Source organism: Bos indicus x Bos taurus, chromosome 1 (genome assembly GCF_003369695.1).
Source record: "Bos indicus x Bos taurus breed Angus x Brahman F1 hybrid chromosome 1, Bos_hybrid_MaternalHap_v2.0, whole genome shotgun sequence".
Taxonomy (NCBI): Eukaryota; Metazoa; Chordata; class Mammalia; order Artiodactyla; family Bovidae; genus Bos; species Bos indicus x Bos taurus.
This window is the reverse complement of record NC_040076.1, coordinates 33,759,491-33,779,684: the sequence shown is the minus strand read 5'-3', so window position 1 is coordinate 33,779,684 and position 20,194 is coordinate 33,759,491. Positions and strand designations below refer to the sequence as shown.

Genomic DNA, 20,194 nt, shown 5'->3' with positions numbered 1-20,194 from the left:
GATCATATTTAACTCATCAAAGTTTATCTCATTAAAAATTTATTAAAGTGATAAGAAAACCCCAAATTCGTAAAAAAGTATATATGGGTAGATGGATGGGTAGATAGATACAGATACAGATATATAGGTATGTATCTTCTAAATTAGTTGATAGGATTAATCAGGCCACTAGCCTTAAAAAGTTGCAAGTTCTATAAGCAGAAAATGTGCTATAGCAATGATGTTTTGTAATGAAAAATGTTTGAGAGATCTATAAAATGTTCAGATTTTAGATATATGATATAAATCAAAAATATTATGAACTTCATAGACAATTTATTAATTGTTGTTATATTCAAAGATAGGTAAGTTCCATATGTTCTAGTGCCATTTTATTATTTGATTTTGACATAATTAAAAGTATGTTTGAAATTAAAATGCAATCGGTGCACTAACACCAAATAATTTTGTCAAAACTAGAATTACTATAGGAAAAATACACAATTTCATTAATTGTATGATGCAAATGTGAATATATTCATTTTACTTAAAAGAACTAAGCAATAATTGTCATACATTGAGTGCTGATTATGTTGCCAGAACTCTAGATATTATCCAATCCTCAAGACAATCTGAGAATTGAATGTTTCTCATTTTTCTGATGAAAATGCAGGTGTTAAATTTGGTTCAACATCTATGACCAAAGACTGTGTAAACAGAAGAACTACAGCTCACACCTAAAGATGTCTCCTGGACTCACTTATTCTCTGTCTTTCCCATGTTTGGTAAAGTTTGCTCGTTTCTCTCTTTTAGCACACTTATTTGTAACAAGATCTGCTAATTGCCAGCTTTCTTCCCTATGGTTGAAGCTCTTCTTCCTGCACATAAGGATGCATTTCATGTACAAACTGAAGACATGTGCAAATTCTCAAGGTTATAACTGACAATTTGAGTAGCTTCTTTTGTTCTATTTTGTCTTGATTTTTAATATAGCTGCAGCTATGATTCTTCATTTTTAAACTGGATGTTTATCATATAGAAGAAAACTCAGCAATGGCAGGGGTGGTGAAAGAGTAGAAATGGAGATATGAATGGTGATTTATTTGTGGTAACTTATTAAATATGTCTGTACAGATAGAGGTAAATGTTATATTTATGAAATCTGAAGAAATGATATTTAAAGCTAATAAGATTAAATATAGTTAGTTTACTTAAGATTACTGAGAGACAGGGATGAAGCAGATAAACTTAAAAAAATTGGCAAGCTGGAAATATTTAGTCCTTAGCTTTTCTTAGACAACATATTTTTATTATGATATCTTTTAAATGATAATTTTGTAACATCTTTTGTCATCTTATAAATAAATGAATTCCACTAAAATATAATTGCATCTGAAAGCTCGAATTTGATAGGTAATGCATGGCTGAGTGAATATCATATAACATATAAGTGGCAGAGTACAAAAATCATAAAATATTTATATATTGACAAAATTCCCAAGTCCCTCAAATATGGACTAGAAAATTAGTCATGCTTGGTGACTTTCTTGAGTTCCCAGTTGTTTGCTGAAGTTAGCAAGGAAAAATAGACGTTATACTAACATTTGAAGTCAGTGTTACTGTTTTTTTCTGTATAAAATAGATGCTATTAATTGCCTAACACATAAAATGTTTTCTTTTCACATATTTTGATGCCATTTGAAAAATGATGTTTCAACTGTTAAGTAAAGAAAGAGGGAATGGTGTGTGTGTTTGTGTGTGTGAGTGTGTGTGTGTTTGTCTTCTTTGAGGTTTATTTATTCATGTGTTCCTTGAAAGGAAAAATATATTTTTTTATAATTTTTAAATTTCATGGTGTAAAGTTTACAGAACATCTTAGGAAAACTTTAAAAAATGAATTTACTTGAAAAAGCAGAAAACTGATTTCATTTTAGCAGGCTGATTAAAATGGAACCGGTAAGATTCACTTAAGATACATGTGAATAAATATAAAAAATTGTTGTTAAGCACTTCACTTTGAAATAAAATATTTTCTCTTATTTTCACCTAATGTATATATATTCAGAAAAGATATGAATGCCTTAACTAATTAAGCCCAGGCACTGATTATTTGGGGGAAAATGCATTAATTTGCTCGTGTTTAGATACAATATGTTTAATATCCATAATTTTAGCCCTGGCATAGTGCTTTTCCTATAATATATATAACAGGTATTTGATAAATACTTATTGAAGAAGAAATTAATTAGGCTTTTTTTTGTTATAAGTAGATCTTTTTTAAAAAAATTAAACCAACATTTCCTTTTCCATCAAAGTGATTTCTTTGTACACATAGAACTTAACATTACCATTGAGATTTTGTGGGTAAGCAATAGCTACATTTCATCTGAATTACTGTTTGTAAAAATCTTTAGAAAAACAATAAGTAAAGCAAAGTAGAACATATTTTACATGCCATATATTATCATAAAGTGTTTTTTCTTCATTTTTATTATTTTTCCACCCATTTCATACACATTGTTATAAGAATGATCTTTAAGCTGTTCTACTTTTAGATTTAAATCAAATACAAGTTTTTTTTTTTAGTAAGACTAGATATTTTTAATGATTTTTATTGTTATCATCATCAAGTTTTAGCTATCAATCTTGTACCTGGCATAACAGAATAAACCTAATGAACACTTACCAGATACTAAAATATTTTTCTGGAACAAGAGAAAAAATACTGCAAACACTAAGTAAAAGCTAGCAGAAACTCAACATAATACTGAGAATTAGTAAAAATTCTAAGAAACACAAGAAGTTTAATTGAATAATCTTTACAAGTGAAAACAATGTTAAGCGTATCCCTGATGAAACTTTAGATATATATTTTTGTAAAGTCCTTATAAGCTCAAATTAAATTGCTACATTTAACACATATTAGTACAGCCAACATGACATAAAACATGTATAAGCATGATAAGAGTAAATGACAGACTCAAATAGGACACATTGTCTCTGAACATAGAAATAAAGTTTAAAACGTGTATTTCTATAATGTGCTAAAAAAAATCTCAAAAGATTTTTCATTTCTTCATTATCTAACAACCACTTAATTACTCAGAAATATTTTTTTATGTTTTTGAACCATGACATAATGATTTCTTTTTTTTTCTTTTTTTCTTTTTTTGCCCTTAAGAATTGCTTCAATATCTTTTTGCTTGCTGTGCTTCAGAAAAACATTAGTAATCAGACACCAGAAATTATTCCTAGAGCCAACCATCAATTCCTGTCATCCTGGGTAAGCCTAGAACATTTGCTTCTGGAACACTCTCTAATTACAAGAATAGCTCCACTCAGCTAATCACTTTAGGATGATATATTAAATATTTACCTAAAAGTTCTATGTGGCAAATAACTTATAATGACCCATCATGCTAATTTTAGAACAAACTCAACACCGCAGGCTTTTTAGCCTAGTTGCAGAGAAATAAAAAATCATTAACACTAAAGGAGGGTCATAAAAAAGCAAAAACTACCTCTGCATTTTTGAACATCTTATTTCTTTGCTTGTTTTTATAAGGTAAAGTACAAAAAAAAAAAAAAGCTCCCATGTTCACATTTTAAATTGTCAGTGTTTCAGAGCTCCATATTTTTTTTACCTATATTCTGAACATTCTCATGAATCATATGACACTAAGAAAAATTAAAATATACCATCTTGTCTCATATTTTATTACAATAACCCTAACTGACAGTAACTGACTTGACTTAATTATTCCTTATAATTAAGTAAAATTGGATCTCAATTCTTCTACTCTTTAAAAAAAGTAAGCCCTATAGATTTCTATTTACCGTGTTTTCTAGGCCATAACAAAGAAGCATACTGTACCTCTTATGCTGCTGGTTGTTGCAGATGTGGTTGGGCAGGTTGTTATGGCTACAGTGGTTGTGACTGTTGCAGTGGTAAGGGAGGGGATGATAGTAGTGGGAAGCAAAGTGTTGGGAACATCTGGTGAGTGGAAAAAAACAAAATATAAACCAAAATCATATCATGCAAACAAAACAGAAACATAAATGATTCAAATTATAAATACATATATCTTATTTAGGTTTAAATTTAACAGGCTTAAACAGATTATCTGGTACAAAGCTCCTTGTACCACACAGTTCTTGTCATTTTTTGTTCACTTATCTTTCATGCTCTTACACAAAGCAAAAACCTGGAGCAATGTTTGAGGATAAGCAGATTGCTTGCAATATTTTGAGTGAAATTTAAAATGACAAGAATTCATTTGTTCACTGAGTCATTTAAAATGTTTGACATGCAGTAGCAAAATACAGATAGGTAAAACAAAAATTGACATGCTTTGTCAAAGAAGTAAACAAAGAAACAACACAACAGAAAATATACACAAATAACACCACCATATAAGATTAAAGAAACATTAACAATGGATGAGTATATGCATGTTAAATACTTTTTGATATTTTTAGGCAAACAATGATAGGAAATAGGGTGAAAGCAATCTTTAGACACAAACAAAAAAGAAGCCAACTGTTATTACTATTATTTTGCTTTTCCTTTTCTCACAAATGGTGTTAATGTACAGCTTAGAATCTTGCAATTCTTACCCTGATTAGCTGGTAACGCCTTCTAACAATTTTTCAGTACATAGGAGTCTTTAACAAGTATTGGGTCAACTAGCATGGAACTCAATATCTGAAATGTTTATGATTCATATTATTTGGCATACCTAGGAGAAGTTATTGAACATAGATTTGAACCATAATATTCAACCCCTACTCCATAAATAGTCAAAGCTGGCAAAAGTTGACAGTAGATTCAAGTACAGAGGACACAATAAACTGAAAAAAATAGCTCAGAGTTTACAAGATTTTCCTTCCTTTCACTCAAAAGCAGCTGAAATTTAGAAAAGCAGCATAAACACCAAAACAATATAGCCAGTGTCAAGCAACGAGAATTTCAGTAAGATCCTGAGAGTCAACTCTTGTCTCAGGTGTATAGGCATATAATTTACACAGTGAGGAAATGAGGAACAGTTCACAAATTACCTGTAATTACTGTGTGGGGTTTGATTTCACATGTTTGTTACACAGCCCCTATATATTCAGAGCATTTGACAGATTATTTTGCTATTAAAAGGCTTCCTGTAATTCCCTCAGTCTGTGAGTCACACCAAAATTTTTCTAGTTCCTTACTTCTGATAAATAGCCCTACTCAATCCTCAGACTTTAACCTGCTGAATTGTCTAAGCTGGAGACATCAGAAAACAGCATGAGATAACTCTTTTATCTTTGGTATTGATGTTTACACCTGTTTTTCAACAGGGAAAATACTTCCTGGCCAGTCAAATTAAGAAAATAACCTTCTGAAAATCCAGTGGTGCTATATTAGTCACTAGAGAAAATGGGTATTGCCTGGAGTGCAATTACTATGATCGTAAAGTAGAATTGACTTTAACAACATTATGAATGAATAAATACTATGTATACATGCACGGTCGTCTCTTGTTTAATAATTTCTGTTGTACCTTCTTATTTTCATTATAAGCCTTCCTAAATAGGGTAGGCATGCTGGAAATAAATGAAAGACATTTTCTAAATTAAAAAAAAAGAATGTAATTTGAACTTTTACAAATATTAAAATTAGAAAATAATACACTTTAGCAAAATCATTTGCTCATTAGGATCTCCAAATATATGTATTTAATTAGTGTAAAGGGAAATATCTTCCAGGGCTATCAAATATAAGAATATACAATAATATTAGTCACTTAAAACTCAGTGGAAAAAACGATATTACCAAACTATCACAGATTATAAAATATTAGATTATTTGCTATCATACACTGAAGTGAAGAAAATTGCATTGGCTCTGAAAAGCAGTTTTTCAAAATCATCAATATCATTTGATTCTCAAATGGAAATAATAGGATTTGGTGTTTTTATTTATTTATTTGTTTAGCAAGAAAAATCTCACATTGTTTAGATTTCTTTACCTTACTGTGTAGTAACAAAGATGGGCAATAACTAACTCTGATTTGTTTTGGAGACAATCTGTCTATTTTCATGAGCATTCTTTTATAAACCAAGCAATATTCTATTTTCCATGGGGAGATGCATGATATATAGGGGCTTCCACCCCCATGTTAATATTCAAAAAATATAAAAACAGTGGGTAGTTTTAATAACTGCTAATCTGCTTTAAGAGACCTGCTGTAGAGTCTTTTACAATGTCCACCGCTAGCCATTATAGACTCACAATCTGACTCTTGCTTATCTGATCAACATTTTCTCTCATCTTCTCCCCTTGACTTCAGTTCAGTTCAGTTCAGTCGCTCAGTCGTGTCTGTTTGTGACCCCATGAACTGCAGCACGCCAGGCCTCCCTGTCCATCACCAACTCCCAGAGTTCACTCAAACTCATGTCCATCAAGTCGGTAATGCCATCCAGCCATCTCATCCTCTGTCGTCCCCTTCTCCTCCTGCCCCCAATCCCTCCCAGCATCAGAATCTTTTCCAAAGAGACAACTTTTCGCATGAGGTGGCCAAAGTATTGCAGTTTCAGCTTTAGCATCAGTCCTTCCAATGAACACCCAGAACTGATCTCCTTTAGAATGGACTGGTTGAATCTTCTTACAGTCCAAGGGACCCTCAAGAGTCTTCTTCAACACCACAGTTCAAAAGCATCAATTCTTCGGCACTCAGCTTTCTTCACAGTCCAACTCTCACATCTATACATGACCACTGGAAAAACCATAGCCTTGACTAGACGGATCTTTGTTGGCAAAGTAATATCTCTGCTTTTGAATTTGTTATCTAGATTGGTCATAACTTTCCTTCCAAGGAGTAAGCGTCTTTTAATTTCATGGCTGCAATCACCATCTGCAGTGATTTTGGAGCCCCAAAAAGATAAAGTCTGGAACTGTTTCCACTGTTTCCCCATCTGTTTCCCATGAAGTGATGGGACCAAATGCCATGATCTTAGTTTTCTGAATGTTTAGCTTTAAGCCAACATTTTCACTCTCCACTTTCATTTTCATTAAGAAACTTTTTAGTTCCTCTTCACTCTCTGTCATAAGGGTGATGTCATCTGCATATCTGACTTCATATGCACCTAAAAAGAAACTGGATGAAAGCAATTGATGGGCAGCACCTTGGCTCATATGACAGCTTGGTCAAGAAAATGACTTGTCAAATAACAAATCTCTCCCAGTCACTCTTACATATTGTTAATCACTAGTAACATTATTTCATTATTGAACAGTATGAAAAGGCAAAATAATAGGATACTGAAAGAGGAATTCCCCAGGTCAGTAAGTGCCCAATATGTACTGGAGATCAGTGGAGAAATAACTCCAGAAAGAATGAAGGGATGGAGCCAAAGCAAAAACAATACCCAGTTGTGGATGTGACTGGTGATAGAAGCAAGGTCCGATGATGTAAAGAACAGTATTGTATAGGAACCTGGAATGTTAGGTCCATGAATCAAGGCAAGTTGGAAGTGGTCAAATAGGAGATGCAAGAGTGAATGTCAACATTCTAGGAATCAGTGAACTAAAATGGACTGGAATGGGTGAATTTAACTCAGATGACCATTATATCTACTACTGTGAGCAGGAATCCCTTAGGAGAAATGGAGTAGCCATCATGGTCAACAAAAGAGTCTGAAATTCAGTACTTAGATGCAATCTCAAAAACTACAAAATGATCTCTGTTCATTTCCAAGGCGAACCACCCAATATCACGGTAATCCAAGCCTATGCCCCAACCAGTAACACTGAAGAAGCTGAAGTTGAACGGTTCTATGAAGACCTACAAGACCTTTTAGAACTAACACCCAAAAAAGATGTCCTTTTCACTATAGGGGACTGGAATGCAAAAGTAGGAAGTCAAGAAACACCTGGAGTAACAGGCAAATTTGGCCTTGCAATACGGAATGAAGCAGGGCAAAGGCTAATAGAGTTTTGCCAAGAGAATGCACTAGTCATAGCAAACACCCTCTTCCAACAACACAATAGAAGACTACACAAGGACATCACCAGATGGTCATCATTGAAATCAGATTGATTATATTCTTTGCAGCCAAAGATGGAGAAGCTCTATACAGTCAGCAAAAACAAGATCAGGAGCTGACTGTGGCTCAGATCATGAACTCCTTATTGCCAAATTCAGACTTAAATTGAAGAAAGTGGGGAAAACCACTAGACCATTCAGGTATGACCTAAATTAAATCCCTTATGATTATACAGTGGAAGTGAGAAATAGATTTAAGGGACTAGATCTGATCGACAGAGTGCCTGATGAACTATGGACAGAGGTTCGTGACGTTGTACAGGAGACAGGGATCAAGACCATCCCCACCAAAAAAAGAAATGCAAAAAAGCAAAATGGCTGTCTGATGAGGCCTTACAAATATCTGTGAAAAGAAGAGAAGTGAAAAGCAAAGGAGAAAAGGAAAGATATAAGCATCTGAATGCAGAGTGCCACAGAATAGCAAGGAGAGATAAGAAAGCCTTCCTCAGCGATCAATGCAAAAAAATAGAGGAAAACAATAAAATAAGAAAGACTAGAGATCTCTTCAAGAAAATTAGAGATACCAAGGAAACATTTCATGCAAAGATGGGCTCAATAAAGGACAGAAATGGTATGGACCTAACAGAAGAAGAAGATACTATGAAGAGTTGGCGAGAATACACAGAAGAACTGTACAAAAAAGATCTTCATGACCCAGATAATCACGATGGTGTGATCACTCACCTAGAGCCAGACATTCTGGAATGTGAAGTCAAGTGGGCCTTAGAATGAATCACTACGAACAAAGCTAGTGGAGGTGATGGAATTCCAGTTGAGCTATTTCAAATCCTGAAACATGATGCTGTGAAAGCACTGCACTCAATATGTCAGCAAATTTGGAAAACTCAGCAGTGGCCACAGGACTGGAAAAGGGCAGTTTTCATTCCAATCCCAAAGAAAGGCAATGCCAAAGAGTGCTCAAACTACCGCACAATTGCACTCATCTCACATGCTAGTAAAGTAATGCTCAAAATTCTCCAAGTCAGGCTTCAGCAATACGTGAACCGTGAACTTCCAGATGTTCAAGCTGGTTTTAGAAAAGGCAGAGGAACCAGAGATCAGATTGCCAACAGCCTCTGGATCGTCGAAAAAGCAAGAAAGTTCCAGAAAATGTATATTTCTTCTTTATTGACTATGCCAAAGCTATTGACTGTGTGGATCACAATAAACTGTGGAAAATTCTGAAAGAGATGGGAATACTAGACCACCTGACCTGCCTCTTGAGAAATCTGTATGCAGGTCAGGAAGCAACAGTTAGAACTGGACATGGAGCAACAGACTGGTTCCAAATAGGAAAAGGAGTACATCAAGGCTGTATATTGTCACTCTGCTTACTTAACTTATCTGCAGAGTACATCATGAGAAACGCTGGGCTGGAAGAAGCACAAGTTGGAATGAAGATTGCAGGGAGAAATATCAATAACCTCAGATATGCAGATGATACCACTCTCATGGCAGAAAATGAAGAGGAACTTAAAAGCCTCTTGTTGAAAGTGAAAGTGGAAAGTGAAAAAGTTGGCTTAAAGCTCAACATTCAGACAACAAAGATCATGGCATCTGGTCCCTCACTTCATGGCAAATAGATGGGGAAACAGTGGAAACAGTGTCAGACTTTATTTTTCGGGCTCCAAAATCACTGCAGATGGTGATTGCAGCCATGAAATTAAAAGATGCTTACTCCTTGGAAGGAAAGTTATGACCAACCTAACTAGCATATTCAAATGCAGAGATATTTGCCAACAAAGGTCCATCTCATCAAGGCTATGGTTTTTCTAGTGGTCATGTATGGATGAGAGAGTTGGACTGTGAAGAAAGCTGAGCATCGAAGAATTGATGCTTTTGCACTGTGGTTTGGAGAAGACTCTTGAGAGTCCCTTGGACTGCAAGGAGATTCAGCCAGTCCATTCTAAAGGAGATCAGTTCTGGGTGTTCATTGGAGGACTGATTCTAAAGCTGAAACTCCAATACTTTGGCAACCTCATGCAAAGAGTTGTCTCTTTGGAAAAGATTCTGATGCTGGGAGGGATTGGGGGCAGGAGGAGAAGAGGACGACTAGGATGAGATGGCTGGATGGCATCACCGACTCGATGGACATGGGTTTGAGTGAACTCTGGGAGTTGGTGATGGACAGGGAGGCCTGGCGTGCTGGGATTCATGGGGTTGCAAAGAGTTGGACATGACTGAGCAACTGAACTGAACTGTCTTAACATTATTTCAGCTTACATGTTTGGAAACATTTTTTTTTTTTTTAAATTGAGGGCTTCTTCATTCTGTTCTTTCTTCTCATCACATTGTCCATTCAATTATTTCAACTTTATTGTGAAATATCAAACATTTAATCTTAATATTCAATGCCAGGAGATTAATCAGAATCAACCACAACTCAACCATGTAAGATTAGCTGGAATTAGTTAGAATTCTCAGAAAGACCAAGAGAATAGAGTGATATTTCTTGTACCTAAACTTTCTATTGCTATGATTTTACTCATGTCAGTTTCACCACTGGACAATAAAGTGTTGAATGGAGGAATTTTGCCTGCTTTACTTTTTGTATCTTGCACAATTTAGAAGGTTAGTAATATTTTACTAAATGAATTTGTTCATAGCATTATAAGCATATAATTTATTTTAGGGGATCTAGAAAAGTCCACTTTTTGACTAGTTAATATAAAACTAAAATATTTCATTACTACTGATCACAAAAAGTTCTCTGTCCTTACTACATACAGAAACTTTTTATTTTCTGAAGCACACATTTTCAAGAAAACCTAAAACTACTACAACCTAAAACTTCTTTCAGTAAATATTCTTGCTAACAAAATGAGAACTTCTCTGGTGACTCAGTGGTAAAGAATCCACCTGCCAATGCAGGAGATGCAGGTTTGAATCCTGGGTCAAGAAGATCCCCTGGAGAAGAAAATGGCAATCCACTCCACAATTCTCCCCTGGAAAATTCCACAGACAGAGGAGCCTGGTGGATTATAGTCCATGGAGCCACAAAGAGTCTCACAAGACTTAGTGACTAAGCAACAACAACAACAAACAACAAAACAAACGGAGTCTTTGCCTACATATTCTGCTACTCTGAAAGCTGTGAGAGCCTGACCTGAGTTTCATGCACACCCCATCTTCTTAGGAACTCTCTCCATTTTCACCTGATTTGAGACTTTCCAAGAAAGGGTGAAAGGCTAGGAGGGACCACTGAGTAACTCACTGTGATCAGCGGTAAATGATCAAAGCAAAATTGTGAGTTATCTATTACTATCCCCACTTAATGGATGAGAAGACTTTGAGATAGTTTCCTTGCCTTGAAAATTACACATGCTGTTGCTGCGTCGCTTCAGTCGTGTCCAACTCTGTATGACCCCATAGATGGCAGCCCACCAGGCTTCCCATCCCTGGGATTCTCCAGGCAAGAACACTGGAGTGGGTTGCCATTCCTTCTCCAATGCATGAAAGTGAAAAGTGAAAGTGAAGTCGATCAGTCGTGTCCGACTCTAGCGACCCCATGGACTGCAGCCTACCAGGCTCCTCCGTCCATGGGATTTTCTAGGCAAAAGTACTGGAGTGGGGTGCCATTGCCTTCTCCAGAAAATTACACATACATATGCTATAGTATAGAGAGAATTTTCTTAAATATATAAGTATACTGGAGAGACAAATTTCTCTAACATTTCCATCTCAAGATGATTTATTTTATCTGCCTGCCTATAACTCTTGTCAAAGCAGAAATTAGTAAAATTCTGAGTTGTCTTACTAAGTCCAAACACCTACCTCTCTAGTTTTTACCCCTACAAATGAGCACCAACATTTGGCATCATTCAGCAATTATTTTAAAGGTTTTGGCCTTTTATTTAAACATTAATAAAAAACATTAATAATGAGAATGAGGGGGCTTCCCTCGTGGCTCAGATGGTAAAGCGTCTGCCTGCAATGCGGGAGACCTGGGTTCGGGAAGATCCCTTGGAAAAGGTAATGGCAACCCACTCCAGTACTCTTGCCTGGAAAATTCCATGGACAGAGGAGCCTTGTAAGCTATAGTGCATGGGGTCGCAAAGAGTCGGGCACAACTGAGCGACTTCACTTCACTTCACTTCAATGAGAATGAAGCTATATTTCCATAAGGAAATACAAAATTGGAAATACAAGTAATTGTCATTAACCTTATTTTTGAGGTATCTAGAATCTTGTATATTTTAAAACCATTATGCTATTAATATAAAGCATACTCAACCAAATATAGCACAGGATAAAAAATGAAGATCACTTTCTCCTTTTCTACAACACATTGATTTTTTCTCTCTCTTTGTTGAAAAAAATACACTGTGTAGAATAAAAATACTCTGATTCATATGCAGAAGAATTACAAATGTGCCCATATATAATAAAAGTGACAATCCTGGTTCAACATCAATTTATTAATTCTGTTCATAAAGCCACATAATCTGTAGTCATATTAATATTATAAATAATCTGCTAAATATGACATCAATTTAGATGATTTTGCCTTACATGTTCACATCCTATGATTAAAGAATATTTAAATGGATATAAAAATAGCTATAAATAAAAAACAGAAAAAATCAATGGTATGTAATTTATGGATATTAACATTCAGAAATGACAGCTATCTAATAGATCAGTCAATTAACTACATGATATTTCATCTCTGTTTTCTACAATACAAAGACTGGCTCAAATTTTTCATTGTCATTTTCCTTGGAGAGCATGTTAATCTAATTAAATATTGTTGAATTTGCCTGGAAAAAAAAAAGTGGCTAAGAAGTTCAGCATTTATAATTTACAAAATAAATTTACTGTATTATATAATATATTTTCTATATATTAATGTATAAATGATGAACTAATAACTGATAAAATATGTAGTGGATGAAAAAAGGTATCTTCAGAAATGAACAAAGTGAAAATAATTAGATTTTGTTTATTTTAGTTTAGATCTGATCAAATAAATTAGTATATAAATATAATTTAAAACCAAAAAGAGAAATTCCAATAAAGTTCTTCAAAATCAGAAATAATAAAACATCTTGTAGTTAGTAAGAAATTTGAATGTGAAACAATAATAGCTTCAAGTAGCTAAATATTGTTATCACATTATATATACATGTGTAACACCAATTTCTCTAAAATTGTGATTAAGTGTTTAAATCTTTTCCTAGCAGATTAAATCTTAGGGAACTACTCATTTACTATATACTAACATGGAGAAAACTTGCTAAATAATTTTGTGGTTTAAATAAGATATTTAAATGAATTCATAGAGGTCCATGATCCATTATTTATTATTTATTAATAAAATGTTGTTTTAGAAAACTATAGGAGCCATAATAAAATCAGGAATTTCCTTTAAAGCAAAAATTTGAGAATTTGTATTGATGGGGAGCTGAGAAAAATAAAGGTCCAAGGCATGAAAATATTTGCCTATAGTTTTACCTACATATAAGAGGTAAATTAAAATAAGTTACAATTTTCATCTTACTTGTAACATATATAATGTATTACCATAACATATAAGGAAAATTCAGGAATATTTCAATAATGTCAGACAAAATCCCAAATCTAGTCAATTGCACAATTGTATATTATGAGGACAAAGTCTGAGTTGGCTGCAAAAGTTATTCATGTGAGTGAATATTGAGTACAAATAAATGCAGTGTAAATACTGTGGGTTCCTTCTATAATAACCTATTCACTTGCAGAAACACAATTTCGACTCATACAACAAAGCTAGTGAATCAGGAAACTAAAATCTGTGTTCCCAGGGACCATGGCCAAACTTTGCTATGACACTTCATCAGTCCATCATGTCTCCTGCTTAACCTCTATGATTCTCATGTGAACTCCAAACTATACCCACTTGAGTTGCCTCAGTGTTAAAGTTTTCTGGAACAACAGGGGCTAGAGTTATATACAAGTCAGCGCATGTATGCTTGGCTTCTTTTCTTTATTTCTTATAATGCCAGTTAGCTTAAACAGAAAAGCCGAAGTCTGGAATACAAGACATCTGCCCTGATACAAGTCATTTCCCCAAATTTTAGACTCAGCTCTCTCTGTTCTCTTTGTTGCATGTTCTCAGAGTCACATCCTGTTTCACATTACTTTTCTCTTTCATGTTTAATATCTTCCCTCAATGTGCTTTCAAGCACTTACATGCACCTCTACACATGCTTATTTTACATATTACCATGACACATATATTTATGTACCTATGTTTCTAATAAACTGTAAGCTCAATCTTTAGAAATCAGCATTCTTGCTTTTAAAAATATAACTTTGCCTTGGTACAAATTTACTTTGACCCAACCCATCGGTATCACCCAGTCTCATCTTAAAGTTAGGACTTCCCTGGTGGCTCAGACAGTAAAGCATCTGTCTACAATGCGGGAGACCCAGGTTTGAGCCCTGGGTCGGGAAGATCCCCTGGAGAAGGAAATGGCAATCCACTCCACTACTATTGTCTGGAAAATCCCATGCACAGAGGAGCCTGGTAGGCTACAGTCTATGGGGTCGCAAAGAGTCGGACACGACTGAGAGACTTCACTTTCATTTTAAAATAGCCTTCCCTTTTTTGATGTGCCTAGTGAAATGCTACTCTCAACTTTCAGCCTTATTCCTACCTGCTCTGTAAAGACTTCCATGATCAACTAAACCCCAACTGATTTCCTTTCTCTGAACACTTTTCACGCTTTCTGAGTTTATCTAGTGTTCCTGCATTTTGTTACCTATATCCCTCTACCATAGAATTATGGGCTTCCCTGGTGGCTCAAATGGTAAAGAATCTGCCTGCAATGAGGGAGACCTGGGTTCACTCCCTGGTTTGGGAAGATCCCTTGGGGGAGGGCATGGCAACCCACTCCAGTATTCTTGCCTGGAAAATCCCACGGACAGAGGATCCTGGTGTATTGCCATAACAATGTTATTTACAGTCATGACCACACTATTGTGACCCCACCCAGAGTTATGTGCCTCTCACTAGCTATATAGCTCTCTCTCTCTTTCCTTTAGTGGAGAACATCTATCAAAATACATGAGTAATATTAAGGTAAAATTTTAAAATTTTCTTTAATTAACATAGTCACTAGTACACTCAACTATTCTCTTATTAATAATAAAGTTCACAGTAAACAGAATACATACCATAGCTCTTCATGAAATTAGTGGTTGAAATCTGGGAAGCTATCACATTTACTTGGCAATTAATGCATTACTAGTTTTTTGTTTTTTATTTATGAGTATAAAAGATGGTAAGATAACAGAGGAAATAGGTATCAAATCCATGGTATATTTCAGTGCTTCCTTAGGGTACTTAGCTCTAGGCTTTGAATTTGACTGATAATTTATAAATAATGCATCTTTTGGTGGTAATAGCAATATTGTCAGTACATAGGAAATGGCATCAATTTTAAAGACATGGATTAGTAATTGAGCCTTATACATGGTGAATCTCTGCAAAAAATTATCCCTCCTCCTCTTTTTACCATTAATGAAGTAATTTTTAGGAATTTCTGCTAAGAATCTTCCAGTCTAAAAAAATAAAATTCAGCATACTGAAGAATATTACATTCCAAATGCAGTTTTTCAATGTTTTTAAAGTGTTAGAGCTCTAAATCATCATACTCAATTCAAAATAATAGAAAAAGGGTCCTTTTTCACATCCTAATGAAGGAATTCAAAAAATTCAACTGTATTTTGTTATTGGAGCTTATTAGAGCACAACAGATCCTGTATAACCTTGTCAAAATGAAATCACTTCCAACAAGCACTGTATACAATAAACTCCAGAGTATTACAGCACCTTTTTTCCAATAACGAGCTTTTCAGGTTAAAGGTATGTTCTGTTCTCTACAAATGCAGTGTACAATAATTTCTAACTTGTCAACCTGTTTTGTTTTGTGGCAGTTTCTCTTTTTAAAAATGGCATTCTGGCCCATTCAGATTGGATTTTCGAAACAAAATTAAGTCTAAAGAGTCCCAGAAGTCCAAGCTGCTTGTTTCCTCTCCAAGGACTAGTATTCAATAGGGAGAAAAACTGCTACCATTTAGCCTGGTTTCCATGTGTCTACTTCCTTTCCACTTTCTGTCACTAACTCCCCTAGGTGGTCCTGGGATAATCAAGAGTGAATCCAAACCAAGGTTTATTATTGGAGATGCAGAAGATCATCAGGGGAATATTGTTGGCCAGAACTCAACATATTAATATAAGAAGTATCTTTCTGATAGAAATTATTCACATTCCCTAATTTTAAAAATAATAAGGCATCTTAACTTTACCAATAATTACAGTGCCATTGGAAGCAACTGTAAGAGGAAAAGTTTACTGTATTTGCTTTTTTTGCCTGTGCAGAAGACATTTATTGTTCCCATTATGTTCAGCTACTTGTAACAGCCTATTTGGATTATAGCATAAGAATGGATAACAGCACCAAGGCTCTTACTTAAATGACAAACATGAGGTTGACAAGGTCTCAACAAGCCAGAGCTTGTCTCCTCCTCCAGAGCCATACGGTAACCTCATCTGCTTCATAAAAAAGAACCCTTTCAAAAATTAGATTTGAATGCATCCCTTTTCATTCCTCTGATAGCTTCAACTGGCCTCACATACTGAATGAAATCCTTATACAATTAAAAAAAAAAAGGCTGAAAAATGAAAACTACTGCAATTTTAAACTGTAGGTGGCAACCAAAAGTCTTATGTAATTATAAGAAAAGTTGATGAATAATATCAGTCTGTTATTGAAAAAAAGTATACTTTTTTTCTTTAAAAATATTCTTTTACATTTCAAGCTGACAAAGGAGAGTGAAATTTAAAATGGAGGGAAAATTCCTTTGAAATGTATGATTCTATATTATTTAGCCCCACCTATTTCCATACTGGGAGTTCTTTCCTAAAAGTACTTTGTATTCAGTCGCTCAGTTGTGTCCAACTCTTTGCAGCCCCATAAACTATAGCCCACTAGGCCTCTTTGTCCATGGGATTTTCCAGGCAAGAATACTGGAGTGGGTTGCCATTTCCTTCTCCAGGAAAATGACTTTACCAAAAAGTAAATCAGATGATTTGATCAAATACTTTTTAAGTTCTGTGAGGATGTCAGTTTCCTTTGGGAGACTAGTAATGCTTTCCATTAGAAGAAAAAACTTAAATCAAATATAAATATACAACAAGGAGTGGTGTGTTGTAGTAAAAGTGCAGCGCTTGAAAAATCAGGATGTTTTGATTTTTCATTTAGTTTCTGTGATAAAATAATAGAGACATTTTGCCTACAGTTTAATCCCTTTGCACCTGTGCTTCTTTATCCAAAAAAGATAGTTCAGATCTGGTCTTTTATATAAATCATTTTGGGCCAATTTCTTTATTAGTGATGAGTAACAGTTGATTTTCTAAAAGCAAACAAATTCACTCAGGAAATTTGTAGATGTGAAAAAATTGTTTATGACTTTAGAAGATTCATTCAGCCTCTAAAGATGGTACAGATTTAAAAATGCAAAGAAATTCAGTTCAGTTCAATCACTGAGTCATGTCCAACTCTTTGCGATCCCATGAACCACAATATGCCAAGCCTCCCTGTCCATCACCAACTCCTAGAGTCCACCCAAATCCATGTCCATCGAGTCGGTGATGCCATCCAATCATCTCATCCTCTTTCCTCCCCTTCTCCTCTTGCCCTCAATCTTTCCCAGCATTAGGTTCTTCTCCAGTGAGTCAGCTCTTCACCTCAGGTGGCCAAAGTATTGAAGTTTCAGCTTCAACATCAGTCCTTCCAATGAACACCCAGGACTGATCTCCTTTAGGATGGACTGGTTGGATCTCCTTGCAGTCCAAGGGACTCTCAAGAGTCTTCTTCAACAACACAGTTCAAAAGCATCCATCCTTCTGTGCTCAGCTTTCTTTACAGTCCAACTCTCACATCCATACATGACCATTGGAAAAACCATAGCCTTGACTAGACGGACTTTTGTTGACAAAGTAATGTCTCTGCTTTTTAATATGCTGTCTAGGTTGGTCATAACTTTCCTTTCAAGGAGTAAGCGTCTTCTAATTTCATGGCTGCAATCACCATCTGCAGTCATTTTGGAGCCCCCCAAAATAAAGTCAGCCACTGTTTCCCCATCTGTTTGCCATGAAGTGATGGGACCAGATGCCATGATCTTAGTTTTCTGAATGTTGAGCTTTAAGCCAACTTTTTCCCCTCTCCTCTTTCACTTTCATCAAAGGTTCTTTAGTTCTTCTTCACTTTCTGCCATAAGGTGTCATCTGCATATCTGAGGTTATTGATATTTCTCCCAGAAATCTTGATTCCAGCTTGTGCGTCCTCCAGCCCAGCATTTCTCATGATGTACTCTGCATATAAGTTAGCTTCATATTGTAAATCATATCTCTCTCAACTTCAAGATAATCTTATGTGCGCTTTGAAAAATTAATGATAACATGAATGGAATACTAAGAAATGCTAAAATAAGTGAACTTCCAGGAAACAAAAATCACTCTTGACATCAAGACTCTCGTATTTAAATATGTCATGCTTATGACTAAAATTTCTCAAACTTTCTCTGCTTGGTCCAGTTGAGAAATGTTCATTTGCTATTATGCAAAGTATTTCTGTAACTCATACTAAGTTATATATATTATATAGTATATATATGTATGTGTGTGTGTGTATATATATATATATACACAGAGAGAGAGAGAGAGCTGTACCTCTGTTGGCTCAGATGGCAAAGAATCTGCCTGCAATGCAGAGACCCAGGTTTGATCCCTGGATCAGGAAGATCCCTTGGAGAAGGGAATGACAACCCACAGCAGTATTCTTGCCTGTAGAATCCCATGGACAGAGGAGACTGGCAGACTACAGTCCATGAGGTTACAAAGAGTCAGACAAAACTGAGCAACTAACACACACACACACACACACACACACACACACGTTACTATATATTTCTCACCATGTAGAAATATTTCTAATTTTATCTTGATTCCTCTTCCTATTTAATACACAGATTCCATGAAAGAATAACTATGGGTTCTGGATCTTGAACCAAATATCCTTAAGGTGTACCTAAGTTGTGCTACTCTACTATGTTACTAACTTTTATAAGTTGAAAAATGCTGTCATTAAATTGGAGTTTATTTCGCAGCATTAATTTTGACAAATTCTAATTTTCACATACCTGTTTGTTGTCTGATCAATGCTTACGGGTAATAAAATGAATGAGTTGGAAAACTCAGCAGTGGCCACAGGACTGGAAAAGGTCAGTTTTCATTCCAATCCCAAAGAAAGACAATGCCAAAGAATGCTCAAACTACGCAAATTACACTCATCTCACAAGCTGATCCCAGGGACGGCAGAACCTGGTGGGCTGCCGTCTATGGGGTTGCACAGAGTTGGACACGACTGAAGCGATTTAGCAGCAGCAGCAGCAGCACACGTTAGTAAAGTAATGCTCAAAATTCTCCAAGCCAGGCTTCAGCAATATGTGAACTGTGAACTTCCAGATGTTCAAGCTGATTTTAGAAAAGGCAGAGGAACCAGAGATCAAATTTTGCCAACATCTGCTGGATCAAAAAAGCAAGAGAGTTCCAGAAAAACATCTCTTTCTGCTTTACTGACTTTGCCAAAGCCTTTGACTGTGTGGATCACAATAAACTGTGGGAAATTCTGAAAGAGATGGGAATACCAGACCACCTGACCTGCCTCTTGAGAAACCTATATGCAGGTCAGGAAGCAATAGTTAGAAGTGATCATGGAACAACAGACCAGTTCCAAATAGGAAAAGGCTTACATCAAGGCTGTATATTGTCACCCTGCTTATTTAACTTATATGCAGAATACATCATGAGAAACGCTGGGCTGGACGAAGGACAAGCTGGAATCAAGATGGTCAGGAGAAATATCAATAACCTCAGATATGCAGATGACACCACCCTTATGCCAGAAAGTGAAGAGGAACTAAAAAGCCTCTTGATGAAAGTGAAAGAAAAGAGTGAAAGTTGGCTTAAAGCTCAACATTCAGAAAATGAAGATCATGGCATCTGGTCCCATCACTTCATGGGAAATAGATGGGGAAACAGTGGAAACAGTGGCTGACTTTATTTTGGGGGGCTTCAAAATCACTGC

General features: G+C 35.4%; 1 protein-coding gene across 4 annotated transcripts in view; it reads right to left on the bottom strand.

The window, feature by feature from the left end:
* The window catches only part of CADM2 (cell adhesion molecule 2), a 1,273,609-nt gene that overhangs the window by 83,278 nt on the left and 1,170,137 nt on the right, over nt 1-20,194 (bottom strand). For 2 of the 4 annotated variants that reach the window (XM_027551660.1, XM_027551574.1), the window contains exon 8: nt 3,854-3,973. The exons of the other annotated variants lie outside the window; for them this stretch is intronic. In XM_027551660.1, coding sequence (XP_027407461.1) covers nt 3,854-3,973 — 120 coding nt within the window. The remainder of the gene's footprint in view (nt 1-3,853; nt 3,974-20,194) is intronic. 4 annotated transcript variants of the gene reach the window in all.